General features: G+C 48.6%; 1 protein-coding gene and 1 pseudogene across 1 annotated transcript; both read right to left on the bottom strand.

Annotated features, from left to right (window-relative positions):
* Nucleotides 1-544: 544 nt before the first annotated feature.
* On the bottom strand, nucleotides 545-17,415 carry Ccdc27 (coiled-coil domain containing 27). The gene is made up of 12 exons (XM_028860247.2): nucleotides 17,111-17,415; nucleotides 16,309-16,435; nucleotides 15,367-15,477; nucleotides 14,487-14,638; nucleotides 9,334-9,513; nucleotides 8,635-8,727; nucleotides 7,973-8,348; nucleotides 7,650-7,780; nucleotides 4,785-4,862; nucleotides 4,276-4,488; nucleotides 2,134-2,238; nucleotides 545-776 (listed from the first exon to the last, which is right to left on the bottom strand). The coding sequence occupies exons 1-12, from the start codon at nucleotides 17,285-17,287 to the stop codon at nucleotides 654-656; spliced, it is 1,866 nt and encodes a 621-aa protein (XP_028716080.1). The 5' UTR covers nucleotides 17,288-17,415; the 3' UTR covers nucleotides 545-653.
* A 7,427-nt stretch (nucleotides 17,416-24,842) lies between these two features.
* Nucleotides 24,843-25,713, bottom strand: LOC114685619 (annotated as a pseudogene).
* Nucleotides 25,714-27,840: the final 2,127 nt, after the last annotated feature.

Raw genomic sequence — 27,840 nt, forward strand, 5'->3', positions numbered from 1 at the left:
CAGAGAAGGCTCCGTATCCAGGCCTTCTGCTCCCCAAATGGAGGACAGAGATGGTGCTCCTAGACTGGTGGCGCCCAGTGCACGGGCGGCTGCAGGATCATAAGAGTGTATGCACAAGATGTGGGTAAAGAGCCGCAGACGGATGAGCTTTTTATTATATTCGGCAGGGTACGTGGCACAGACTTAAGTCAAAACATCCTGACCAGGAGCCGTGGATTGGGAAGAGCAGTACTCAGCACCTGCACCACCTACCCCATCCCACTCTTTCTCCACCTTCCAATGGGGCCCCAGTAGCAAGAGCATGCCCCAGGCAGAAGTGTTGAGTCTGAAGCGTGGGGGGGGGGCGGCGGGGGGAGAGATGGGGATGGGAGTGGGGGCGCAGTATCTGGCCCTCTGCAAAGTGAAGCCTGGAAGAGAAGCCCTGGAGGTGTGGATCTCCCCACAAACAGGCTGTGGCCCAGGAGAGGGAGCTGTGGCATGGGACATGGCCCAGGTATTTCAGGTGTAAAGGATGAGGTCCTGTAGATAACCAGAGAAGATGAGACAGTGGCCAACTCTAAGTTTTAATTATCACAGAGCAGCCACACAGGTGGCTTCCCCAGCAGGGCCCTGGCCTCTGCCCGGCAGGACGCGTCCTGGGGTCCCAGCCAGGGCTACTTGGAAGTTAGCTTCTTGAGCTTGCTGGGCAGGGAGATGTCTGACTGCTGCAGCGGGGGTACCTTTACGCCTTTTTGCTTCAGCTGACTGTAGAAGTCACTTCTCTCTGTGATGATTTTCTGGACAAAAACAGTCAATGGGGTGGCCTCCAGCTCCACACCTCGGTCTCCCGTCACCCACCCAGGACTTGCTGCGAGTGGGCAAGTGCAAACCAGAAACTCTGCTTCTAACCTGTGGTATGCCTGCCAGGGCTATGGTGGGGCTGCAGAGCTGATGTCACAGTAGGCAGGGTGGAAGGAGAAGATGCACTTGTCCCAGGAGTCAGCTCACACCCGACCTTCACTAAGCCCACCCCTTTAGTCAACATGGCACTGAAGGGAACTTACAGGATCAGAAGCTTCTGCTTCATCTTATGCAGAAGGGCCCGGCCGCTCCCTCCCCAACCCTAGCCCTGTTCTCACTCCTAGCACAGGACCTTGGGCATCTTCTGTCCTTCTGTTTCTCTTCCCTCCCCACCAGCACACACAAGGCCAGAGGCCTGTCCCCAGGTTCCCGCCCTCCAGAGGTGGCAGTCACCCAGGCTCCCCACAAGCCTAAGGGAAATGTGGGCAATGCAACGCAAGGCCTAGACCTTGGGAACAGAGTGGCTGCTAATGAGGTGTGATCCTGTGTGGCACATGGCCCCAACCAGAGCAGCCTGGTACCTCAGCAATCCCAGGGCTCTGGCGCCCTGTACCTTTAGGGTAGCCATGTCCATCCCCTTTATAAAGGGAAGCCCTACAATTCAGAGAAACACAAAGCAGCTAGGATTAGCACCAAGGGCTGGCGAGTGGTGACCACTCCAGTTCACAGGCACCAAAGCCTCTAAAGCTTCTGCTTTGGGGGACTCTAGGTCCATAGGAGTTGGCAAGGCTGAGGCCAAGAGGGAGGGGTCTGTGCCAGGACTCTGGCCCAGCAGCTTCTATGGAGGGGGCTCCACCATAGAGAACTTCTAGAATTCAGGTAACTTGTCCCTCTCCCTGTGCAGGCATGAGGGTTAGGGGCAACTGAGTGTCCCTCCTCCCTGAGGCCAAGAGCAGCTCAGACTCTCCAACTCCATGCTAGAGCTACCCCAGGGATGGTCTGGTCCCCTCTGGTTGAGCAGGGAAAAAGGACAGGCCTGGAGTTACAATGCATGGGTGACGTAGCTGGGGTGAGAACTGGGTTTCTGGACTGAGCTCAGGCTCCCCTCCTCCCCCAGCCCCAGCGATGGGCAGTGGGGACACAGCTTGGGTCCCCTCCTCCCCCAGCCCCTGCGATGGGCAATGTGGGCACAGCTTGGGACCCTCCTCCCCCAGCCCCTGCGATGGGCCGTGGGGACACAGCTTGGGTCCCCTCCTCCCCCAGCCTCTGTGATGGGCAGTGGGGACACAGCTTGGGACCCTCCTCCCCCAGCCTCAGCGATGGGCAATGTGGACACAGCTTAGGTCCCCTCACCTGCAGGGACTCCAGGATGTAGTTGTCCGAGAGCTCAGTGGACAAGCTCTTGGTCCCACTGACACTGAAGACAGCCTGAATGATCTTATTCCTTAGTCTCTCGAGCTGTGAACAGAGGTGAAAGACATGGCCTACTGTTACCAAGAAAGATGCCTGGCCCTGCCGCCATAAGCCCTGCAGGCCAGGAAGGTATTTCTTGCTCCTGCTTGTCATGGCTGGAAATGGGACTTGCCTAAGAGCTAGAATGTTCTGGATCAGACCCCAGTTCCTGGGTGGCCCCACATTGAAACACAGAAGTTGTAACATGCCAACACACTTATTTTTATGTTCTTAAACTAGAAAAGTGCACTTCCCCACCAGAAGTCCACTCACTTGCTAGGAAGCTCCCTACCACTGAGATATATTCCTAGCTCTATATATGGTTTTAAAATATCAGCACAGGGCTGGAGAGATGGCTCAGTGGTTAAGAGCACTTGCTGCTCTTGCAGAGGATCTGTGTTCAGGTCCTGTCACCTAACAGGACTCAGGACACACAGCTGCCTATAACTCCAGCTCCAGCTTCTATAGGCATGTAGACACAGACTCACACATGCACATACATAAAAATACATATTTTAGAAATAAAATAGTGACACAAACAAAATATTTTTTATTTTAGTTTCTAGCTGCCAGTGAAGACATCAGACTCTCTTTTGTTTATTTTGCTCTAATTTTATTTAATATGTATGGGAGTTTTGCCTGAATGAACGGCTGTGTACCAAATGCATGCAATACCCACAGAGGCCAGAAGAGGGCATCAGATCCTGTGGGACTGGAGTTGCATGTGGTTGTGAGCTGCTGTGTGGGTACTGGGAATTGAACTCATATACTCTGGAAGAGCAGCCAGAGCTCTTAATGGCTAAGCCTCTTAACAGTTCACTCCTTCTCTACAGACTATCAGTTGTTTAGACAGATCTCTCTCTATTATCTATGATGTAAATCCCTTAAACCTTGACGATCAGAAAACAGCCATGGGGGCCAATGTCAAGCCAGTTAAAAACCCTAGCATAGGTTGTGGCAGGCGAGATGGCTCAGCAGCCTGTTCTGCTCCTGCAGAGAACCTGAACTTGATTCTGTCTAGCTACTTTCCTATTGTTATTATAAGACACCATGGCCAAGGCAACTTATAAAAGAAAGGTTTAATTGGAGCTTAGGGTTTGAAGGGCTGAAGTCCGTGACGGTGAAGCAAGGGCATGGGCATACATACATAAGAGCTTACATCTTGACCCACAGGTAGGAGGCAGAGGGAGACACTAGGAATGGTAGGGTCTTTGGAAACCTCAAAGCCCATCCTCCAACAAGGCCACACTCCATAACCCTGCCCAGGCAGTTCTATGAACTGGGGAACAAGTGTGTAAACATATGAACCCATGAGAGTCATTCTCATTCAGACTCCCAGAGACGACAGGATCTTAGCACCCACATGGGGTGTTCACAGCTTCCGTAACTCTGGCTCCACAGGAGTCTGAAGCTTCTGGCCTCTGCAGGCATCCGCGCTCACATGAACTGGTACCCACATACATACACATGATTCTCTTTAATTCCAGCATGGAGGGGAACGGGCTCCCAAGGCCCCACCCCCAGCCGAGGGACTATTGGCAGTTAATGACTGCTATGGGAAGGAGTCACTTTTCTTCGAGTGGTGATCACTGACTGGTTGTTCATGCCCCCCGGTGTGTGAACCCACAGCCATTCACATAGGAGCAGCACTAATTGGACTCAGTGGGTTATTTAAAAAATCAATTAGAAAAGATAAGAGGACTTGAAGCAGGACTTGGGGATAATGGGGAGGAGCAGCGGGGAAGTGGTGGGATGAGGGAGGGCATCATCACCCCCCTCCTGCCTTCTTTTCTAGTTGAACCCAAGGCCCACTTTCTTGATAAACAATGCTGGCTCTTGCTCTCTGTGTTTCCAGAATGTTCCATAGGCCCTCACGCTCTCCTCCACTACTTCCCAAGCCTCAATTCTATACTGCATGTTGTAATCTGAGGCAGAATGAGCCAGAGCCCTTGTTGCTGGGCACATGGTCTGTGTGGGTGGGCGGTGGGTAAGGATATAGGTAGCCATGAACTTGAACCCTCGGTGGGGGGCAACAGGCATTACCCTGGCCTGAGAGGACTCCAGGATCACACGAGTCTGTTGCTCTGCTTGCTGGATGGTCTCATTCCGGCTCTGGAGGTCATCATGGAGCTCTTTCCAGCGCCTCAAGTGATCTTCGCTCAGGTCGATCTGAGCCTGCAGCTCGCTCATTTTGCTGTGCAGCTCTGCGATGTCCTGATCACGACTCAGGAGCTCTGTCTCCAACTCAGACACTTGCTGGGGGGACCAGGAAGAACAGAGCATCAGCTGTGTAGCCGGAGCTGCTCCTGTGTGGTCCTTACTACCTCTTCCCAAAAGATGGAGGCAATGCACCTCTGGTGCCTGCAACCGAGCCCAGCCATTGCCAGAGGACCCCAGTGTGGGTTGGGAGGGGGGTGTTGAGTGGGGTGTTGTCTGGATTAGGAGGCCCAGCTCAACTGTGGAGATGCTCCAGCCTTATCTTGTCCATCGTGGTATCCCAACCCACAGGGACGGTAGCCCAGCCCAGCCTTCAGCGATACCCATGCCCTCACCTGTCGGAGGATGAGGTTTTCCTTCTCAATGAGCCCCATTATCCCTTGCTGTTTCTTTTCCTCACGGAGGCTGGAGAACTGCAGGGCAGACAACGGGGTCAGCGTGGGGCCCAGGCCCAGGACAGATGGAGTACAGACATCTGACCTGCCTCCAGGCCTCCCAGGGAGGAAAGCTGTGGGTTTCTGCCAGGGAGACGAGGAAGAGGAGAAAGGGCCCCAAGGACACAGTGGAAGATGGGAAGCAGTGTTGAATGGCATCCAACATTGCAGATCCAAGAAAGCCAGATGCTCAGCCGTTCACAGGGAAACCAAAGATAGCACGGTTCAGTTTCCCAGAACAGTGGTCAGTGGCCAGCTGTTACCCAAAGTAAGAGCTGTGGACTCACGCTAGGCCCTGGCCCGCCAGCTGCCTGCCCTTTATCCACACTGGTAAAGACTAGTCAGCTTCAGACCTGAAGATGCCACCCTCCCTTGCGTGCTGAGTGTGGACACTTTCAGCCTCCTGCCCTCCTGGCCCAGAACCAGAGCAAGAAACCTTTGCTTGTTACCCAAGACACTCTCGGCTCCCTAGCTTTCAAGGAAATTTGACCACCCCAAAGACCAGAGGAGACGTCTATGATGGAAACTCTCCAGGGGCCACTCTGCTGGGGATCTCACAGTGTAGTCACCTGCATAGTCCGAGGTTCCGGGCAGCCCTGGGGCAACAAGTTTAACATGAATAATAGAGGCCAAGGGAGGCTCATCAGAAATGGAAGAGCAAGACACTGAAGCAGCAATGATACTGGGATCCCTGGGCAAGAAGGCAGAAGCAGGAGGATTGCCATGAATACCAGGCCACTGGGGTTCAGATCTGGACCTTGTCACAGACAACAACAACAAGCTCCAATTAATGCTGCCTTTGCAGAAAGAGGGGGCAGTGCTCTTGTGAGGTAGAAAAAGGGGTGGAATTTGGAAAAAGAAGGAAAGGAGCCTTTGAAGCGTAGATGGACATTTAAAACAGACTCCCAAGCAGAGTTGCTAATGGAGCTGAGGAAACCTAAGAGATGGGGAGACAGAGTAAGGAGGAATGGCAGGTCACATCAAGAGGACCAATCCAAGTCCCAGAGCTCCATAAGAGAAATCAGAAAGGAAGAATGTGGCTAAGAGCACTCGCTGCCCTTGCAGATGGCCAGAGTTGAGCATCATGTCAAGCAGCTCACTCCAGCCGCCAAGATATCTGACGCCCTCTTCTGGCCTCTGTGAGCACCTGCACTCATACCCACATATTCATCCAGATGCAGATGCATCTGCATACACATACACATAATCATCTAGAAAAGAGTGTGGTGGTCAGTCTAACTGTCAACTGGACACAACCTACACACCTGGGAAGAGGTTCTCCATGAAAGATTGTCTGGATCATGTTGGTCTGTGGGGGAGTTGTCTTGTTAATTGATATGGGAAGGCTAAGCCTGAAAATGGACAGTGCCATTCTGCAGCTGGGGTCTGAGACTATGCAGGAGCCAGCAGACAAAGCTATCCGAGCATTATGCATACAAACATTCACTTTCTCTCCTCTTGACTGGATTTTAGCTGCTTCTGGCTCCCGCCTTGACTTCATTGCCACGGCAGACTACTACGGCCTAGAACTGTGAGTGGAAGACCCTTTTGTCCCCTAAGCTGCCTTCTGTCAGGGTATTTTGTCATGACAACAGAAATAAAACTAGAACAAAGAAGTAAACAGCAGTGCAAACAATGGTTCTAGGAACCATGACACACTTCCAGAAGGCCACCAAGTGCCTGCCATGTAGTGTGAGGTGATACTCCGCCAGGCAATAAGGCACAACTCTGTGAGGTCTCAGGACACCCTGGACAGAGACAGGCTCTCACAGCTTTCCAACAGACAATCTTCAAGACACAGGTGACCTCAGACTTCCCACCAGCAGGCCTGGAAGCTACAAGAACAACGTCTTCGCCTTCATGGCTTTTACAGTAAGGTGGGATAATGACTTCCAAGTTGTGGTCAACCTGATGGCTATTAATATGTAGAATAAAGGCATTTGCAGGTAGTTTGTATCCCCAAAGCTTCACAGAGAGACATCCTTTCTGGAGAAACCCCTAGAGATGTGCTACACAAAAACAGAAGAACATCAGTCAAGAAAGAGAAGGACATGAGTGCAGAAGCTGGAGATCGTGACATGAATCTCGGGACTGTTTAGTGAACTCTTGTATGTTTCAAGTAACTGCTGGAATGATGTCAGCATGGTGTCAATGCCGCTAAAGGTGGGATAAGATGACATTACAAAGGATGGGAAGAGAGCCTGCCCTGTGGAAGGCAGATGAGGACGTGGGGAAAGAGGAAATCATTCCGTGACGTCACAATGAAGATGACTCTATAAGGAGCATTATCTGATGTCATAATGGAGTTTCCTAAAGGGTTTGTTAAAAGACTTAGAAGCCATTGCCATGGGCTGGGGGATAATGAGAGGGAGGCACTTGTGGAGTAGCTTAGATAAAAATAAACCTTCCTACTGCATAACATATTCTGTCTCAGGCATTTGCTAACAGAAGTGTGGGTAAGCCCGGTAGCTAAGTGGACTCCAAACGTGGATAAATTTAGCCTAGGGATCAGGGACCAGCAAATGTTTAGGAAGTAGCTGAGGTTATCATGGCACAGGACATAGGGACACAGACCAAAGGACAGTAGGGCTGTGGCTGTCCACAAAGTCTAGTAGGAATCTTGGCTCTGCTGCCACCAGCTGGTGCCCTGGGCTTGAACTCTTTGTTCCTAGGAAAAACCATGCTCTCTGAGCTGCTGGGACTACCGGGCCCTGCTGGCTTGGCTCACTGAGCCAGGCTAGTGGGGGCTACTGAGTGCACAGTCACCTTGTTGGTCATGGCTTGGATCTGCCGCTTCCGTTCACGGAGTTCCTTTTCCAGAAGCTCGTTTTCTGTGGTGACCTTCCGAAGCTGAGACTCTTGGAAGTCGTTTTGTCGTTGTAAAGATGTGATGGCTCCTAAGAGTAAGGCAGGAGGCAGGCAGAGCAAGAGCTGTTAGTCCCAGGGTCTCCTCTGAATGCCCAGTCACCCTTCCTGGTGCAACTCCTGGTGGAGAGGGAGCCACAACTCCTGCCTCTCCTGCCCGCCGGGCAGAGTCAGCAGAGCTGAGCACCCACACCCCATGGCATCAGCCCTTTGGCCCTTCCTACCTGTGGCCAGGGAATATCTGGCCCTAGTGAGTTCCAGCTCACTCTGGAAGTCCATCAACATTCGCTCATACTCCTCCAGCTGGGCCATTAGCTCCTCCTCAAAGGACTCGGTCAGAGAGTATGACCTCTTGGGACGCTGTTCCTCTTCCTCCTTCAGCTCCCACAATTCTTCCTCCTGTACCACTACCTCCTCATCCTCATCCTCCTCAGCTCCCTCTGCTTCCTCCTCCTCCTCCTCCTCCTCAGGGCCCTCTTCCAGCAAAGTCCCGATCTTGCCAGTTACGGCCTCCTCCAGGGGCCCCTCAGCGCCCTTTTCCTCCACGACATTTCCTAGTTCCATCTGCAGCTCCCTGCTCTCTACCATGTTAAGGTCGTCCTGCATCCGGGGGGCGGGGAGAAAAGGGGCTGGCATTCACACAAATGTCCCCAGGTACAAGGTAGAGATACCAACTCTCGTCAGCATCCCAGTTCCTTTGTCTCCTCCTCCCAGGTCTGTGCTTTTGGTGGGGAGGGGACTGAACTTATCCACCGGGCTCATCTGCACAGAGAGCGGGCCGACAGATGAGGACTGTAGGCGGGGACGCTGTGGCCTCCCTCCTAGCACCCATCCTCCCCGGGAGGATCTGCGGAGTGACAGCCTGGGGCTTCAGCCTGTTCAGCACCTGCACCCAGCGCTGCAGCTCCTCCTCTTCTTTGTATGCGGTCTTCAGCATGCTCAGCCTTCCCAGCTTCAGGGGAGCCTCAGAGGACCGCTCCTGCCAGATGCTGCTATGAACCTCAGGCTCTCCAAATGCCCCCATGGGAGCTCCAGGTGATGTCCCCCCTCCTCCCTCATCCTCCTGGAAGGGAATGTCAGTCTCTCTAAGTGCAGATGGGTAACCACAACAGAGGGCAAGAAATCAGTGCCATCCAGTAAAATAAAGCAATGGTCTGCAGATGAGCAGCCCTGGGGGACCACAGGGCTCCGGGCCCCACCAGACCAGCTTCCAGCTCCTTTGTAGTTCACTAGCTGCCCTGTCCTCTCATGCCTGCATAAGAGCCCTTGGGGGAATAGGGAGCAGAAGTCCCATTTGCTCTGCCTCAGGCATCTGTGTGGGCAGTTTCTTCCAAGGTACTCAGTCACTGCCCATGACCTCTTGACCTCCTTCCTGCTCTGACTTCATGTCTGCCCCAACATAAGTGCAGGCTTTGCCATCAGATATGAATGAAATCATATCTTGGACCAATCAGGGGATCATTCCTGGCCATACGGACCTGCCTCACCCAGCCCTCTGCCAATACCTGAAAGGACAGAGGAAGCAGAGCCTGCAGCTCATGGGGACATCTCAGTTCTCCCATAGGTCACCTGCCAGAAGGCTCACCATCCTGGCAGAAGCTGAGGACGTTTCTGTGCCTCTGCTTCTGAGGAGGGTCCTCAGCTGCTTCTTCAGGGCTTCCTTCTCCTTTTGGAGCATCAAGATCTCCTGATCTTTCTTCTGCATCTGGGTCTCCAACACCGAGAGACGCTGGAGTTCTTCTTCCAGCTGGATCAGGGAATGATCCTATATGAAAACCAGAGACAGTTCCTGGGCCACTAGACAAAGCCAATTGTCCCCAATATCCCACCCCAGCCACCCAGAAGACAGGAGCTCCCAGACACTCAGCCCCTGGGACAAGCTGTGCATCTCTCTATTGCAGCCATGCCTCCAGCTTCTTATGACCTGTCCATCTCTCCTGGGAGCAGACCCTAAATCCCGTGCAAAGGCGTTCAGGTCAGTGTCAGAGCCTGGTCAGCCTTCTCACTGTAATTCGAGATGCCTGTATTCTTAGTGGTCCCCACACTTAAGCGGCAACATCACCCAAGAGTAACCCCCAAGGGGCTTATCAGGCTCTTCAGCCTGCCTTCTCAAAAATCTCAACTCCATCTGTTCTTCAAAATGGGTTGACAAATTACAGACATCTTCAGCAAGCAGTTCTTCACCAACAGATATGAACTCAAAGACTAAAGTAAGGTTTTCAGGCAGGAGGAAAATGACCCAAACACAAGTCTGGAAGGGAAGGTAACTAGAAATTTTTCAAATTATTTGAAATAACATTGTAGGCTTCTATGTAGCCTGTGGATTGAATAAGAAACCACTTGAGAAGTTAGAAAACATTATGAATGAACGAAATGGAATGTGGGACCATCATAACACCTCAGATAAATCTAAAACTGTGATTAAAGCCAGCTTGTAGGGAAGTAAAGATGTCTCTGGTCAAGAATGAGCACTCCTCTTTTGAGACAAGAGTCTAATTATAGCTCTGGATGGCCTAAAACTCACTATGTAGACCAGGTTGGCCTCAAACACAAGGCAAGACCAGGTTGGCAAGACCTTCCTGCCTCTACTGAGATTAGAAGTTTACACCACCATGCCCAACTCCATACTGCTCTTGAAGAGGACCAAAGTTCAATTCTGAGGACCCATGAAGGGCAGCTATGACAATGTTTAATTTCAGCTCCAGGGGAGCCAACACCCTCATCTGGCCCTGAGGTTACCTGCACACACATGGAAGAAAGTCACACAGGGACAGAGACAGACAGATACACACACACAAACACACACACACACTAAATAAATAAATAAATAAATAAATAAATAAATAAATAAATAAATAAATGACATTTTGCAGTCTTGAGATGCACTTATTGGGCAAAATATAAACTAGTATAAACAGTCATCTTAGGTGCTGGAGAGCTATCTCAGTGTTTAAGAGCACTTGCTGATCTTGCAAAGGACTTGAGTTCGGTTCCCAGCACCCACATGGCAGCTCACAACTGTTTATAACTTCAGTTCCAGGGGTTCTGGCACCATTTTATAACTTCCACAAGCACTGCACACCCATGGTGTACAGACTTATATGCAGACAAAACACCCATGCACATGAAATAAAAATAAAAAAATAGACATCTCAAAAATTTAAATTTAGAATTTAGAAAATAACCAAAAGTTGAGCCTCAAGAAAACAGAAACCAAGGAAAAGTGTGAGACACAAGAATTAATGAACTCCCAGTTCGATGACCTGAAACCAGGAAAAGTGTGAGAAATAAGAATTAATGACCTCCCCACTTGATGATCTGGGCCTGTAATCCCAACTATTCGTAAGGCTGAAGCAGGAGGGTCAAAAATTCAAAGCCTGCCACCTGAACTATTTAGTGAGATCCTTTCTGAAATTTTCACAAGAAGAAAAAGAGAGCCAGGGACATCACTCAGTGGTGGAACACTTGCTCTATGGGCGAGGCCCTGGGCTCAAGCCCCAGCACCTGGGGGAAATGTAAGAGAGTTTGCTGAGAGGGATGGAAAGGAGGGTGGGAGAAAGAGGGAGTGAGGGTGAAGCAAGAGGGGTGAGATGGCTCATGGGCAAGAATGCACACTGCTCTTGCAGAGAGCTGAGTTTGGTTCCCAGCACTCACACCAGGAAGCTCACAACCACCTGTAACTCCATCTTCAGGGAATCTAATGCCCTCTTCTGGCCTCTGAGGGCACCAGCACATACCCACATACAGGTCTATCCACACACATGCATGAATTGAAAAACAAATCAAATCTAAGGAAGAACCAAGTGGAGCTGGCAAGGTTGATATCTAGCTGTACAAGCATGAGGACCTGAGCTGTGAAATAATCCTCCTGTACACTGTGAAGATGTTCTACTCTCATTGTTAACAAAAAGTTGATTGGCTGTTGGCTAGGCAGGATTTTCAGGGCGGAGAGAATGCTGGGAAGAAGAAAGGCAGAGGAGTCTCAGGAGTCGTGAGGAGCCATGGACCAAAGCAAAATTAACTTGACATGTTAAAAAAAGGTACCACAACATGGCAAAGTGTAGATAAGAAATATGGGTTAAATTAAAATGTAAAAGCTAGTTAGCAACAAGCCTGAGCTATCGGCCAAACATTTATAATTAATAGTAAGTCTCTGAGTGGTTATTTGGGAGCTGGTGGTCCCAACAAAGAACTCCACCTACAAACCTAAGTTTGGGTTCCCACCTCCCTCATAGAAAGCCAGATATGAGATCCTATGCACTTGGAACCTTGGTGCTTGGTGGGGTACAAATGAAAGACCAGCTAGAGCATGCTGGCTGTGAGCCTTGCCGAAACCCAGCTAGCTCCAGGTTTGTTGAGAGACCCTGTTTCAAGGGAATAAGGCAAGGGGCAACTGGAGAGGACAGCCAAGGTCCCCTTCCCACTCTCATAGGCATGCACATGGGTTCATGCACCTGCACATGTCTACAAACACAACGTGTGCGCACGCGCGCGCACACACACACACACACACACACACAGAAGCCAGCATGCAGCATTGTAACATTGGAAAATGTGAAAGGGATGTGGGAATTATTTGTGTGACTATTACAATGTTTAATGTTCAAAATAAAAAGGCAAAGTGGGAAAACAACACCAGAGAATATATATAGAGAGAGAAGTTAGAAAATATATATATTTTCTTACTGTTCTGACCATGGTGATTTTAGACATGTGCACATGTCTCCAAGTAGTCTGGGGACCACAGTGGGAAAAGCTAGCTCATTCCCTGCTGGGGACTGCTGAGATAGCACAGTGCAAGTTTGCTGGCTCTTGCCACTATATGAGAGGATTTATCTATGGCCTTTGAGAAGACACAAAGACATCCCTAATAATGCCATCTGAGCTCCTGGATGAGCCAGGCCTGCTGCCTTCCTTCGGTATGTGTGGGTGAGTAATGACACTATGATGGTGAACACCTTTGCCCTCGTAGCAGAGGTGGAAGTGCTGGGTCAAAGGGCAGACACACTTTTGAGCTCCTGGACATCACAGTGTAGCGTCAGCAGCACACATACACCAGCCGTCAAGGACCCATCCTTGCTGGGACTTGCAGAACTTCATTTGCTTCTGTCCAATTGTGTTCTTCCTTGTGCATTCAACAACTGTTCAGAGTTTCCCTTAAAACCCTCCTGGCTTTTAAAAAAGCATGGGAGCTGGGGAGATGCTCAGCCAGGAAAGTACTTGCTGTGCATGTAAAATAGGTGTTGAGGCTCGGGAGATGTCTTCATGGCTAAGAGCACTGGCTGTTTTTCCAGAGGACCAGGGTTTTATTTCCAGCACCCACATGATAGCTCACAACCCTCTGTAACTCCAGTTCCAGGGGATCTGGTGCCCTCCCCAGACTCCATAGGCACCATACACACATAGAACATAGACATACATGCAGGCAAAACACTTATACACAGGAATAATTTATTAAAAAGACATACAAATAAAATCAAAATGAAAAACTGTCTCATTCTATTAAAGCCAATAATTTAAAGTTAACTCAACATAAAAAAAAAGTTAGAAATGGGGGCACACATATATCCTAGCACTGGGATGATGGACATGGGCAGATCCTTGGGGCCAGCCTCATCTAATCAGTGAGATACAAGTCAGTGAGAGATCCTGTCTCAAAAGACAAGGAAGACAGCACTCCCAGAACAACATCCAAGGTTGACCTTTGTCCTTTACACACACATGCACACATGTGCATGAACACATGAATTCATGACATAGAAATAGTAAGCATACACTTGAGAAAATCAGCACAACCTAGGGCAAACACTGAGAGGAGGCTTAGCACAGAGAAAGCAGCCCATCAAAAAGAGACACAACAGGAGTCAGGGATGTCGGGAATGAAGGGGCTGCTCCTGCAGGAGCCACAGGCAGTGATGGTGTGGCTCCCTTCTGCTGCAGGAAAACACTTCCTAAATGCATGTTAAGTGAAGGAAGAAGAAAAGAGGAAACACCTACCTTGTAAGGGAATGAAACCTGTGATTTATTAAAACTTATCTGTTTTGTAAGCATGGAATCCCAACTCAGTTGAGAGGCTGAGGTAGGAGGATTGTCAATTCAAGGTCTTCCTGGGCTGTAGAGTGAGTTCAAAGCCATCCTAAACAAATCAGTGAGACTCTGTCTCAAAATAAAAAAAAAATAGTAGAAGGTTTGGGACTATAAGCACATGAAAGATCCAGGATTTGAGCCCCAGAAAGCAGAATGGTGTTAACAGATGGATAAAAAAAAAGTTCTTCAGAGCTTCTGAATTTTTAAAAACAAGGTCAGAATAACCTGAATGCCAAATTTCAACGGAATTCTAAGACAAGTGAGTTGTGCACTCAAGTTTCACAAGCATCAATTTATTATTTTTTGTTTTTTAAAGAAAGAATCCCACCAGGATGTGCTAGCTCGTACACAAATCTCTGGGCATTTGCTGACCTCTAACTCAGATTGTTAGAACTTACTCTTACAGAGAATTCTGGGCTGAGGGTATACCGAATGGTTGATGGCCACACACACTAACAAGTTTTATGCTGGCTTAAAGTGCCATTCACCAGGAAAAGGAAGGAAGCAGGTCAGGTGTGTGTGTGTGAATCACTGGATTCCTAATAGCCAAAGTAGGGTGTCTGGGTGTCATTTTAGGCTACAGTTAGCCAGACAGTAGAACAACAGTCCCCTGTGGGTGGGCAGGATGCAGGGCCAGGCGTGGAACCCTACCTTCTCATGGATGACTGAGATGTACCAGGGCATTCTGGTTCTTTGGGACCTCTTGACCAAGGTTGGGCTGGTGGGACTTGTGGCTGGGGGCTCACTCTTCTTCCGTGAGTAGTTGAGCTCACAAGCACTCTTGCTGAGTGAAAAGAGGTGCCCTGTGGAGGAAGCAGAGCCCAGAGGGCAGTTGGATTCTTCCCTGGGGATGTGCTGTAGAATCTTCCATGACACTATCCGTACCTTCCCTCAGAGGCCAGCGTCTGTCCAGTGAGCTATCTCCCCTGCCAAACTAAAATATTAAAGTTTGTCTGTCTCCTCAACCAGAAGCCCTTGAAACCGCCACATCTGCCCACACCCACCTGGAATGTACTGAGGAAAGTGGCCGATCATCAAGGTCCCCATCCCAATCCCAGGGTGGAGGAATGAGAGCCCGGGAGTCAAGACAGGAAGCCATTTGCTACTGTCCTTGTTGATCCCATGACCCAGCCCTCTTGCACCCTAGAGTCTCACTTTAGATTTTGGGGTTCTTCACTTTCTTAATCCTGGAGGGAGTTGTTCACTACAGGTCATTATCTGAAATTATCATGTTTATCTCATCTTCTGGCAAATGAAAGCTTATTTCTCTATTTAAGTAGGTGGTACCCAGGGGGCTGGAAGTAAAGAGCACAGAGAAGGTAGAGGACACAGATTTCAGCCAAAGACAAGGAACAATTGTAGTGTCTTCCACCAATGAGAGCAGAGTTCTGGGTAGCCTGTGTCTCAGAGTTTTTGAGAGGCAGGCAATCCTAGGAAGAGTTCCATAAGAGCACATCAGGCATCCCTGGGGAGCACCTTTATTGCCCAGGGCCCCAGCAGATGAAGGCAGAGGCCTCCAGGATCCCCTTACCATCCACACTGGTGGCAGAGCCCAGCCTGTCCAGGGGCTGGTCCTCAGTCATCCTCCAAGTCCCAGAGCTGGTACATGTGTCCCTGGGCAGATCAACGGTGGTGGCAGAACCTGGAATGTGCAAGGTGCCAGGAAGTATGACAAAAAGTCCCCCATTCCAGGATCTCTAGGGCCAAGGCTGTCACATTATCTTTAAACACGAGGCCAGGAACAAGTGAGTCTTCCTGATGGAGGCATGGGACTAAACCCTGGGCTTTACCAAAACACAGGCTCTGTCTTTTTACCCATCTGATCACAGTGTATCATCTGAGCAGACTGATGGTGGTACCTGTGAGAGAATGCAGATACAGACCCTGCAGCCTAGACTCTGTGGCCCCTCAACCCACCCTCCAGCAAACCCACAGTTCCCTGGGAAGTGGAGCATGTGCCTGGCTATTGCTGAACTTCACAGACAAGTCCCCAAGCTGGTAGTGGGGACGTGGGACAAAAGCAGGTCAGGGATCCAAGAGGTTGGGGTGTAGCCTTGACTCTGAATGATGTTTCCCTGGTTGGCCACCAAGTGCTCTCCTGTGCTTCAGCAAAACAAGGAGGAGCAAGATAGAAGGCTTCTCGGCCTCCTTGGGGTGTTTGCTCCCACTGAGGTGTCTGTAGACTTAAGAGCCTCTTCACAGAAGCTTCTGGAAATTCCAACCCTCTCCTCTCCCACCCCAACACTGTAACAGTGGAACAGGAAGGAACAATCATGAGGATGAGGAGGCTGCCATCTTGCTTCTCTCCTTTATGGTTGGCCCTCCCCCAGCCTCAGCACAGGTCTCACAAAAACTCTGTGCTCCCACAGAGAATTTCAGACACATGAACAGTGGCTCCTTACAGCCTGAAGGGTTCCAGGAGGCAGCAGGTTGCTCTAGTCACCCTTGGTGGTACGAGGGATGGTGGTCTTACCCATATGAGACACAGATGTGGCTCTGGTACTGAACTGGGGGCATCCAGGCCGCATGAGGAAGGCTTTCCTCATTTCTTCCATTTCAGACACAAAGCCATTAGGGCCAGTGAGCTTCTTAAGCTGGCTCTGGCAGGAGAAAGAACGAGACCAGATGCTTGGGCTGTGCCTTCAGGATAGCTGTAAGGGTCCCGTCTATGCTGTCACTGGTGGCAAGGGCTACCCCTTCCCTGGCCAGCTGGAAAGCATCCCAGAAAGCCCCGCCTTAGAGACGACCCTTGGCTGGGTTTTCAGCACCCAACTAGGAAGTCAGTGAGCCTCCCATCGCCATCCCTGACTGCCCTGGTGCGTGGAGGGTGCAGGTGATCTTTCCATCTGGACTTCCCTTCATGGGTCTTTCTCTCCTTTTCACCTTCCTCTCTGACACTCAGGACAGACAGGATTTCTTTGCTCAGGGTTTGGAGTTGACTTCCTCCTTTGGGCTTGGCTGACCAGACCAAGCAGGAGCCAAGATCTGCAGAGGGGGAAGTCAACTACTCCATATAGCTACCTCCCCAGGAAAGCCTAGGGGCTCTGGAAAGGAGGTAATAAGTCTTTCAGGAAGTTGGGCAAGGCCAGCCAGGGCTCTGACCCACCAGAAGCTACAGTCCTCAGGCCTCCTGGGCTCTGTGTGGCAGATTGCCAATAAGCATGTACCAAGCTCTGCTGACTGACAGCTCCCAGGGTCCTTCAGGAAGGGAGAGGAGTAGCTAGCTCCATGGTGGCCATGCTGGGAAGTTAGAGGTACTCCACCCAGCCCCATACCATTTTGCCGTAGTAGCGGCCAACAGCCTGGGCTGACTTGCTGGGTCTATGACGGTCTTGCAGCTTCTTCTCTGGCCCATGGGAGCCCCGGTTGGCCACACTCTGAAGCAGCACCATGCCATTGCTGATCTGGGGGGATGCCAAGCTGAGTTCATCAGGGAAGTTCTCCTTCTTCATTGAGAAGACAGAACCAGAGACAGAAGGTCAGCCTGAATGACCACACAGGCCTGCTGCTCCTGTGCACAGCGCCAGTTATGGAGGGGAAGTCAACCTTAGCTTGAACCTTCAAAGGTGTCCAAGCCAGAAAAGACAAGCTTCCAATGCTCCTGTCCTACAGGCTCCTGGTAGCAGTGTGTGTCATCACAGATGTCTCCATAGAAACAGGGCATGGTCATAGTCTCCTCAATTTTCTGCAATTAGGTAAAGGAGCTGGGAAGCAGACCCAAGCATTGTTCCCACCAAATCTTGAGATGTCACAAGAGTAAGAGAAATAGTCTGACCTCAAGAGACCTGGAATCCTCCTCTCTCATTTTTGTTGGGTGCAGGAGTAGTACTTGTATTTTATTGGCACATGTTCACAGTACATATTGACAGAACATTTCATTCCAGGATATCACATACTTCAACCATATCACGAGAAACAACAATCTTTCTTCATAATAAGAGCACTGGAGACTCAGAGTAGTGAAATCAACAGGGCTTGTTTGCCCATCTTGCAAAGATGAGCATCAGTCTAGACTGACTAATATGAGCTTCCTCCCTTAGTGTAATCAGGGGGTTTCAATTGTACACATCATCCACTCTTTTCTCTTTTCAGGGTCCTTGTCATTTATTTGTTCCTCTTAAGACTTAGTTTTTACTGGACTCAGACCTAGTTCTCTCAGCAAGGACAGCCTACATCTCCTGGCATTCTGTTCCTGATGCTTTTTTTTTTTAATCTTCATTCTCCTGGCCCAAAAGTTTAGCATATTCCACACCTTCTTCCTTGTGTTTCCTAGAGCAATACATCGGTGTTCGTGTTGCAAGACAAAGGAAAGAACAAGACACTGAATCTTGAGCTCTTGGGTCCTGGGCTTCTCACTCTCTTTAAGGTCTTTCTGACAACACATTGGTAGACATCATCTTTAGAGAGACTGAAAAGCTTTCAGGCTCTGCTAGCTCTTTTAGGTCCCAACTGATGAGGCACAGTAGTATCTGTCAGTCCAGGAATTTCCTTCTTTACTTTTTTTTTTTTTTCAATAACCAAGTTGAGAGCACTCGGATTGGCACCCACAATGTATATGGGAACAGACTCCCTTCCTCTTCCCAGCTCTCTTTGGTCTATAACAGGAATGCCCCTCTCTCAGCAGCAGGCGCACTCTGCCGTGGGTCCAAACGCCTTGCTTCATGGGGAACCCTGTTTGTCATTCCCGCCACTGATTCGGACCACACGACCTTTCTTCCACTCTTCACCCAGAGCCACTTCTGTGGCCACGAACTTCTCATAGATCGTCCAAAGCTTGCCTTCAGCATCCACTGCAGTGGGTTTCTGACAGCCAGCGGCAGGGAAGGAGATACTCAGCAGACTGCCTAGGAGGGGTCACGAAAAGGAGGCCTGACCTCCACTTAGCCCAGGTCATTCTCTGCCTCTTCTCTTTTCCTCAACCAAACCTGTGCACATGTTCATGTCTGCATCTTACAGCCTGTCTGCGGTCAAATGTAACCAGACGGGCAAAAAAAAAAGCCTGGCTGTGAGTCATGTTCTACTCTAAACTTCTAATCTGGCAGATGTAGCTTAGCAGTTTGGGGGGCAGTAGCTAGACCAGCAGGGATTAGCGGGAGTCTGGTGGTTTTGATCATTTGTCGCTGGACTTAAGGCACCTTTGAAAATGAACTGTCAGCTTTTTCTTCTTTAATTTTTAAAAATGTGTATGAGTGGTTTGCCTACATATATGCTTGTGCATATACATCATTCCTGATACCCATGGAGGTCAGAAGTGAGTGTCACATCCCCTGGAGCTGGAGTTACAGGTGGTTATGAGCTGCCATGTGGGTGATGGGAATCGAACCCAGGTCCTCTGCAAGAGTAATTAGTGTGTTTAACCTCTGAACCATTATTCCAGTCCCCAGATTTTATTTCTAACGGTTTTCAGCATCACGCCTCCCTTTCCTCACCTCCCTCTGGCAAGCCCTCTCCTTTACACAAATAGTCTCTCTTCTTTCTCTCCATGTGTACATATAAAGTCCATCTAACCCTGAGAGAAAACATGAGCTATTTGGTTTTCTTGAGAGCAGTGGCCAATCTGGACTATCCCGGCTTGACTACAGTCAGAATCAGCTACACCCCAAGCAGCAGGGCTTGCCTGTTAGAGGTTTTCTGTATTGGATACTCAGAGGTGGGAAGACCCATCCTAAATCTGGGCCACTCCTTCTGATGGCAACCCACATCCCACATGAAAGGACATGAAAGAAGGAAGTTTTTACTTTCTGCTTGCTTGCCCTTGCTCTCACTGGCAAGTCTATGCATCCTGTTGCTAAGGTATCCCTTTGCTGGGTTAGAACTCACTTCTTCTGTGGGTTCCCAACACTTACTGAGACCAACAGCTCTCTAGGACTCCACCAGACTGGGACTGCTGAGACACCCAGCCTCATGGACTGGACAACTACTGGATCCTAGGCCTTTCTGTTGGAAAACAGTCATTGTTGAGCTACCTGGACCACTGCCTGTAAGCCATTCTTATAAATTGGGGGGCTTTTTTGTAATTTTCGAGACAGGGTTTCTCTTTGTAGCTTTGGAGCCTGTCCTGAAACTCACTCTGTAGCCCAGGCTGGCCTCGAACTCACAGAGATCTGCCTGCCTCTGCCTCCTGAGTGCTGGGATTAAAGGTGTGCATCACCACCACCGCCCGGCTCATTCTTATAAATTGTATGTACACACACACACACAGAGACACACACCACACATATACACACACAATGAGTCTTGTTTCATTAGACTTATTTAATGAGTCTGGTTTGTTTCACTTAATATGAATTTCAAGGAGTCTCACTCTAGCCCAGACTAGCCCAGAACTTGCTATGTAGCACAGGCTGGTCTGGCACTCACATCCTTCTGCCTCCTAAGCACTGGGATGAAGTCATGTGCCACCTAGTGTGTGTGTGCATTCTTTTTAAAGAGTTTCTTCATCAATTTTTCACCCTGTTTGAAATCTGACACTACCTTGGTGATTGTAATCAAAATGTCAAATCCACAGTTTAAAGGCATTTCTTAATAGTGCACATACAACTCTTAAAAAGTTGGAGTTGAGTGGCAGGGGCAACCTCTTCCAAAGAAGGGCTCATTCTTATTGTTGGTTGTTGCTGTGCTAAAAGCACACATAACGTAAAACGGCTCTTCAGAAGCATCTTGGCTATGAATCCGGCAGCGGCACTTCCTTCACCTCCATGGCACAGCTGTCCCCACTGGCCTTCACCAAACCGTGGGTGTGCAGGTAAGCCTCACCGTGGTTAGGATCTGTGGTTCCAACAACGAGTCATGTTAGACATATCCATGTACTCACTGGCCATTTCTACAACTTTTTTTAAATGCCATTTAAGTTATTTACTGATTTTTTTTAACTTGGGGATTGGTTTCAGGAAATATTATATATTCTAGGTGCTAATCCCTTATCAGAGATTATGTATTCTGCATACTGATCCCTTATCAGACATGATGTATTTGGGGCAAGTTCCCTTGTCATGTGTGCTTTCTGACACTGAACCCTGCTCAGATATGATGTTTTCTATGCCCTCCTCTCTTAACAGATAGGTATGTTTTCTGCACCCTGAGCCCTTATCAGATGTGACCTGTAGTTAATTATGTTGTGTCATGAGGAATACCTTACAGTGTCACTCTGAATCATCACACAAATTGAAGGAAAGCCAATCCTGATCATCAGTTTCTTCCCCATTTCCTCCTTGTTTACTATCAATCTCTGTGTTTGGGCTCCAAGCCCAGGCTGGAGTCAGCCTCCAGTCCCACCCGCTGGTGTCAGGTGCAGACTTTTGTGAGTAAGGACCTTTTGGAAGTGATTGACATCACTGTCAGTGCCTCTGAGACTGGGACACAAAGCTCATGCTGCCTGGCACCACAGTTGTCAATGAGCAGAGGCAAGAATTGAATGTCTGTGTTGTTCAGATGGCTGGCAATCTGAGAAAACAGCAGGCTGACGCCCCCAAAAGCTACCTTGCTCCCTCTGTCTCCAACTGGCTGTTTTATAGAAAGTAAAACAAGGGCAGCTGGTCATTGGAGCTCAAGCTTGTCCCTTTGGTCAGATGGCTACCGCACTGCTGGACTTTGTGACATGTCTCCCTGGTCACCACCCTCTGGATATCTGACAGTATTGACTGTTTGACTCCCCCAGACACCACCTGGGTTGAAGGGTTAACTCAGAACACATTCACAGCATGTACATGAAGGTCCTTCTTATAGGACGTATATTAGGGTTCTCTAGAAGAACAGAACTGACAATCCCAGCACTCAGAAGACTGAGGCTGAAGGATTGCCTCAAGTCTGAAGCTACCCTGGCCTACACAGTGAGTTCTGGGCCAGGCATGGCTACAGAGTGAGACTCTGGCTCAAAAAAAATAAGCAGAGGGCTGTGGAGATAGTTCAGTGAGTTACAGGCTTGTCTTACAAGCACAAGGTCCTGGGTTTGACCCCCAGAACCCACTTTTTTGAAAAAGTCAAGCATGAAGGCACACATCATAGTCCCAGGTGGAGACAGGTGGACCCCTGGACCCCAAAGCCAGGCAGCCTACTTGGCAAGTTCTCCACACACGTGTACACACACACACACACACACACACACACACACACACACACACACCTCAACAACAAAAAATCCACCTCATTCATTGATGTCTGTTTTACATCTTGGGCTTTGAAGTCGATCTCGTTGGGCATGTTTGCAGTTAGTCTGCCCATCCACTCATTCTCAACTTGTCCCTTTATGTTTAAAGTGCACATCACAGGGCAGAAACGGTGCTTCAGTGATGAAAAGCACTTTTTGATCTTGCAGAGAACCTAGGTTCGACAACCACATGATGACTCAGAACCACCCATAACTACAGTCCCAGGGGACCTAGTATCTTCTTCTGACCTCTATGAGCACTGCACATATGTGGTGTACATACATACCTCCAGGCAAAACAGGCATGAACATAAAATAAAAATAAATCTTTTTGGCTGGGCATTGGAGGTGCACACCTTTAATCCCAGCACTTGGGAGGCAGAGCCAGGCAGATCTCTGTGAGTTCGAGACCAGCCTGGTCTACAGAGTGAGTTCCAGGACAGTCAGGGCTACACAGAGAAACCCTGTCTTGAAAATCCATAAATAAATAAATAAATAAATAAATAAATAAATAGATCAAAGTGCCTTTCTCATGAGTAGCTGGAGGCTGGGTCTGACCTTTGACCTTACTGACCTTACTGTCTAGGCTAACGGTTCTTTTTTTTTCCTGGTAGATCCCACCAGTAGATATTTGATGTTACCCATGAGGCTGATCTGGGTTGACTATTTTAGTACTTCTTTTCTCCTCTGGCCCCATTTCTTCTTCTTGGTTTCACTGAGCATCTTAGAGAATTGCATCACACTCAGGCACCGAGTCCCTGCACACACCTTTGCTTGTGCATTAGCCACTGCCAACAGCATGTGTTGTTGACGTTTCCTGTCCTACAACACAGTTAAGAGTGTACCATTGCAACCAAATGGGTCCTTCATTTCCCTCTCATTTTTTTTTTCTTTGAAACAGGATCTCTATGAAGCCCAAGCTGAGTTCAAACCAGAGATTCTTCTGCCTCAGCCTCCCTGAGTACCAGAAATACAGGGGCCTGGCAACACACTCAGCCATCTCACCATTTTTTATGCTATTGCTGTAAGTATTATCTGTCTATACTATGTACATTAAAAACCAAAGTTACACATTTTGCTTTCAAAGGTCATGTAAACTTCTCAAAAATCAAGATGTAAAAATAATTTTTTGTGGTTTTTGCAAAAAACCTTTCAACTTGAAAGGTTTCATTTAGCATTTCTTTATTTTTTATTTTAAAAATTTTGTTTATAAATTTTGTTTTGTTTTAAGACAGAGTTTCTCTGTGTAGCTCTGGCTGTCCTGGAGCTCTCTATAGACCAGGCTGGCCTCAAACTCACAGAGAATATACCTGTCTCTGCCTCCTGAGTGATAGGATTAAAGGTGTGTGCCGCCACACTTAGCTATAATTTGTATTTATTATCATTGTATTTGTGTGCACACACACACAAGTGTGCCACAGCTCATGTGTGGAGGTCAGATGTCAGCCTTGGGGAGTTGGTTCTCTTTTTCCACTGTGGGTTTTGAACTTAGATCATCAGACTCAAGTAGCTGGTGTTGACCATGAAGCCATCTTGCCAGCCACTCAGCATTTCTTGTAGCATGGGCGCAAGCCACACACCTTCTGGCTTTCAGTCATTTCCATCTGAGGCACCCAGGCACCCTTCCCTTACAATCCAGTCTGTTTGGCTTCTCCCCCAGCTTTTAGGAACTCTGTTCTCCTTCCACGTTTTCTCTCTTTGTCCAGGTGTCACAGAGCTGTGGTGGTATTGTGTTCCCCAAAACATTGTGCACCCTAATAAACTTATCTGGGGTCAGAGAACAGAACAGCCACTAGACACAGAGGCTAAAAAATGGTGGCACTCACACCTTTAATCCTAGCACTCCAGAGGCAGAGATCCACCTGGATCTCTGTGAGTTCAAGGCCACACTGGAAACAGCCAGGCATGGTGACACATGCCTTTAATCCCAGGAAGTGATGGCAGGAGGCAGAAAGGTATTTAAGGTATGAGGACAAGGAACTAGAGATACTTAAACTTTTAGGCTTTGAGCAGCACAGTTCAGCTGAGATTCATTCTGGTCGAGGATTCAGAAGCTTCCAGTCTGAGGAAACAGAATCAGCTGAGGAATTGGCAAAGTGAGGTAGCTGTGGCTTGTTCTGCTTCTCTGATCTTCCAGCATTCACCCCAATACCTGGCTCCAGGTTTGATTTTATTAATAAGACTATTTAAGCTTCCTGCTACACAGAGCAGCTTAGGACCACTCACTCCGTGGCAGCTCTAACCAACTTGGTGGCTGGCACTGGGGGAGCCAGCTGCTAACTAGTCCTCAGTGGCTGGCTGGGCACCCCAGTCTTCAGCAGGTGAGGGGATCAGGGAAGCAAATCATGAGAAGAGATGAGAATGAAAACCCCATTCAGATTGACTTTGTCAACCTGTCGGACTTCAAGGAGTCTAATGCCAGGTGGTTCATTGTCAGCGTATTTAAAACACAGTACAAATTGGGAAAAAGTTTCCATGTGACAATCATTCAGGTACACAATAAATCTTGAGGTATGACTCCATAGAAACTCCTTTACAAAGTACATGTGACCATGAGGATGGGTTCTATAGCTAAAAGGTCTAGCATCGAGTGTTGTCTCTTATAGAGGTCAGCGGGCTATAAAATACATGTGACATCTTCTCTAAGGATGGGTTTAACTGGGAGCTAAAGATAACAGTCTAGGGAGAGAGAGTCTGGAATAATCATTCTGGGGGATTTGGTGAGGTCTGCCTCCAAGGATATCGAAGGTCACCATGTCGTTAACAAAATCCACGCTCAGCTTTCTGGATGGAATGCAGGCATTTGATTTCCTCTTCACAAGTGAGGAGACACTCCTGCATGATTAACATCCCTGGTTCTCTTAGTACTTCTCTGTGAGTACAAGGACCTCTGTGCCCACAACAAGTAGGGAACTGTGGGTGGGTACAGAGGGCACCTGAATACCCTCAGACCAGTCTGCCACCTCTGGCTAAGCAGCAGTGACCTCAAGAGCTGGCATGGTCCATTCGCCCTGAAGTTGCTCCCTGGTCACAGCCTTCTCAGCGGCAGCCTGCTCCCCCTTCTCAGTCTCCTCTGGTCTCTGCAGAAGTAAAGATCAGGCATAACCTCCCATGGGTGCTCATGGGAGATAGTGCTAGGCATGCAGAGTACTTCCCAGGCCAGCACCCACCACATCAGACCCACCGAGTGAGCTCCCTTGTTGTTAGGATGGCAATGTCCACATAGCACAGAGGGGGTCTGTGTTAAACAGAGCGATGGTGGACAGTTGACTTGAGACACCTCTGGGACAGGCTGGTGGTCATCCCTGGGATCAGTCACCACTAGACTGCGGCTCCCTGAAGGCTGCTTGGATCTGGGTCATGAAGGTGCCAGGTGTGAAGCGGCAGCATTTGGAGTGGCTCCAGTGGTGGCAGCAAACTTTCGCAGGGCTCGCTGGCCAGTGTTGCTGGTGGAGAGGACGCTGCCATCAGCAGGGTTCTCAATGACGATTGCCCGAGTGTAAGCGACAGCTTCTCCCAGGTCCTCTTCAGATTTATGATGCAGATACCATAGCTTTTTCTTTTGTAGATTTGCTGCCCCATCTGAAAGGCAAGGTTGGTGCCACCTAAGTGGGTCCCCACCTCAAGAAATTTGAGGACACCCTCCTCCTTCATCTGCAGGACATTGTGTAAGTTTCTCTTTAAGTTACAATAGGAACCAAGAACAATGCTGTATGGACCCGTCCCCGACATTTTCTGACTTTTAAAAGGAATCTTTGGATTTCTGGAGGCTCCTCAAAGAGTTCACTAGGTTAGAGTAAGATCTTTCCTGCCGTTCATTTTTCCAATATTTAAAGCAATGCCTAAGCTGAGTGTGATGACACACGCCTGTTATCCCAGTAGCCAGCAAGCTGAGAACCACAAGTTTGAGGCTAGCCTGAGCTACATAAAGTGACCCTGTCAAAAAAACAAAAGCAATACCCAGAATTGCAGATTACAAGGTGACCTTGAGAATGAGACCCTCTTGCTGAGAGGAATGAGAACAAAGAGAAGCCTGGATGCTGCTGATGATTTCCAGGTCTCTGTCCATCTCTGAGGACAGGAGAGCCTTGAGTTCAGCAGGGTCCAGCTGGGCAACACAGCAAGACCAGCTTACACACAAAAGGATCTGTCTCAAGATACTTTGCACAGTGAGGACGAAACCCCTGGCCCATCCACTGTTTAGAGAGAGGGGCTTCTTGCTGGATGAAGGAAATTCATGGTTTTCTCCCTTCTGTCCTACTTGGTTCTAATTGTCCATTTGTTGCAGCCTCGAACAATCCGAAAGGAAAACCTCAATCAAGATTGGGCTGTGGGGGGTTGTTGTCTTGATGCAGGAGGGCCCAGCTTACTATGGGCAGCATCACCCATAGACAGGAGTTCCTATGTGTATACAAAGCTCTAAGTATGAGCCTGTGAACCAGCAAGAAATGTTCCTCCGTGGCTTCTGCTTCAGGCTCCTGCTTGAATCCCTTCTCTAACTCCCCTCAGCGATAGATATGACCTGCAAACTGGAATAAATCCTTTCCTTCCCAGTTTGCTTTTGGCTGTGGTGTTAACCACAGCAACAGAAATATAATTAGAATACCTTCCAAGACAATTTCAAGGATCCACAAATGCTTCAAAAAATGTTGTAGCCAAAAAAATTACAAAACAAATCTCTTTTGTATTTGATCTTTGGACAGATTTTAATAAGAAATGAAGCTAATTACTATTTACAATGGCTGAGATATGGAACCAACCTGGGCTCCCAACAAGAAAGGAACGGAGAATTAAATGTGATATGAATTCACAATGAAAGTTTTTTTCAACCATAAAGAATAACTATGTGTTTTTCAGGAAAACAGATAAAGGTGAAGATAACTATATTTAGTGAATGACACCGGTCTCAGAAAGACAAACACTGTGTTTTCTTTCATTTACATAGACACATCAAATCAGGACGGTCTTTATGACATGGAAGTAGATATGAAACTGTGTGTTAGGAGGGGTGAGGGGGAGAAAGAAAAAAGCAGGGAGGCATTCAAGGCATGTGCTTGACATACCGTGTGTACTTGTGAGGAATGATTTCTAAGAGAAGGAAAAGGAAATGTGGTCTTTTATCACTTTAAATCTAGAGAAGTCAGTCTCAACTCACCGGCTTCTCCCCGGGTGGTTATCCTAGGATCTTCCAATACAGCCCTGAGTGTTTCTGAGGTCATCTCAGGAACAACCCCTGCCCATTCGAAAGGCACATATTGGGGACTGGAGAGATGGCTCAGCCATTAAAAGCACATGCTGGTCTTCCAGAGGACTTGCACCCTCTTCTGGCTTCCATGAGCACTTGCACACACACACACACACACACACACACACACAAAATGAAATAAAATTATTTGTGGTTTTTTGAAATAGGGTCTCACTATGTAGTTCTGGCTGTCCTGGGAACTTACTATGTAGAGACACCTGCCTCTGTCTCCCAAGTGCTAGGATTAAAGGCATGTGCCACCATGCCTGGCTTTAAAATAAATACTTTCAAAGTCACAGATCGGGGCTAAAGAGGTGGCCCAGTGGTTTGGTTCCCAGCATCCACATGGTGGTTCCTAACCATCCATATGAGCATCAGTGCCCTCTCCTGCCCCCTGTGGGCACTAGGGGTGTATATATGGTGAGCACACATGCATGCAGGCAAAACACTCATCCACACAAAGTAAAGTAAGTAGATTTTGTAAAAATCCTATTGAAAGCTCACATATTGTCCTTTCTCTGGTTTTCACTCTGGTCTTCTAAGCTGAGCCTAACCGCAAACTTGTAGTCACTAAAACACTCAAGTAGACTTCCAGTTCCCTTATAGAAATGTAG

This window comes from Peromyscus leucopus, chromosome 2 (assembly GCF_004664715.2).
Source record: "Peromyscus leucopus breed LL Stock chromosome 2, UCI_PerLeu_2.1, whole genome shotgun sequence".
NCBI lineage: Eukaryota > Metazoa > Chordata > Mammalia > Rodentia > Cricetidae > Peromyscus > Peromyscus leucopus.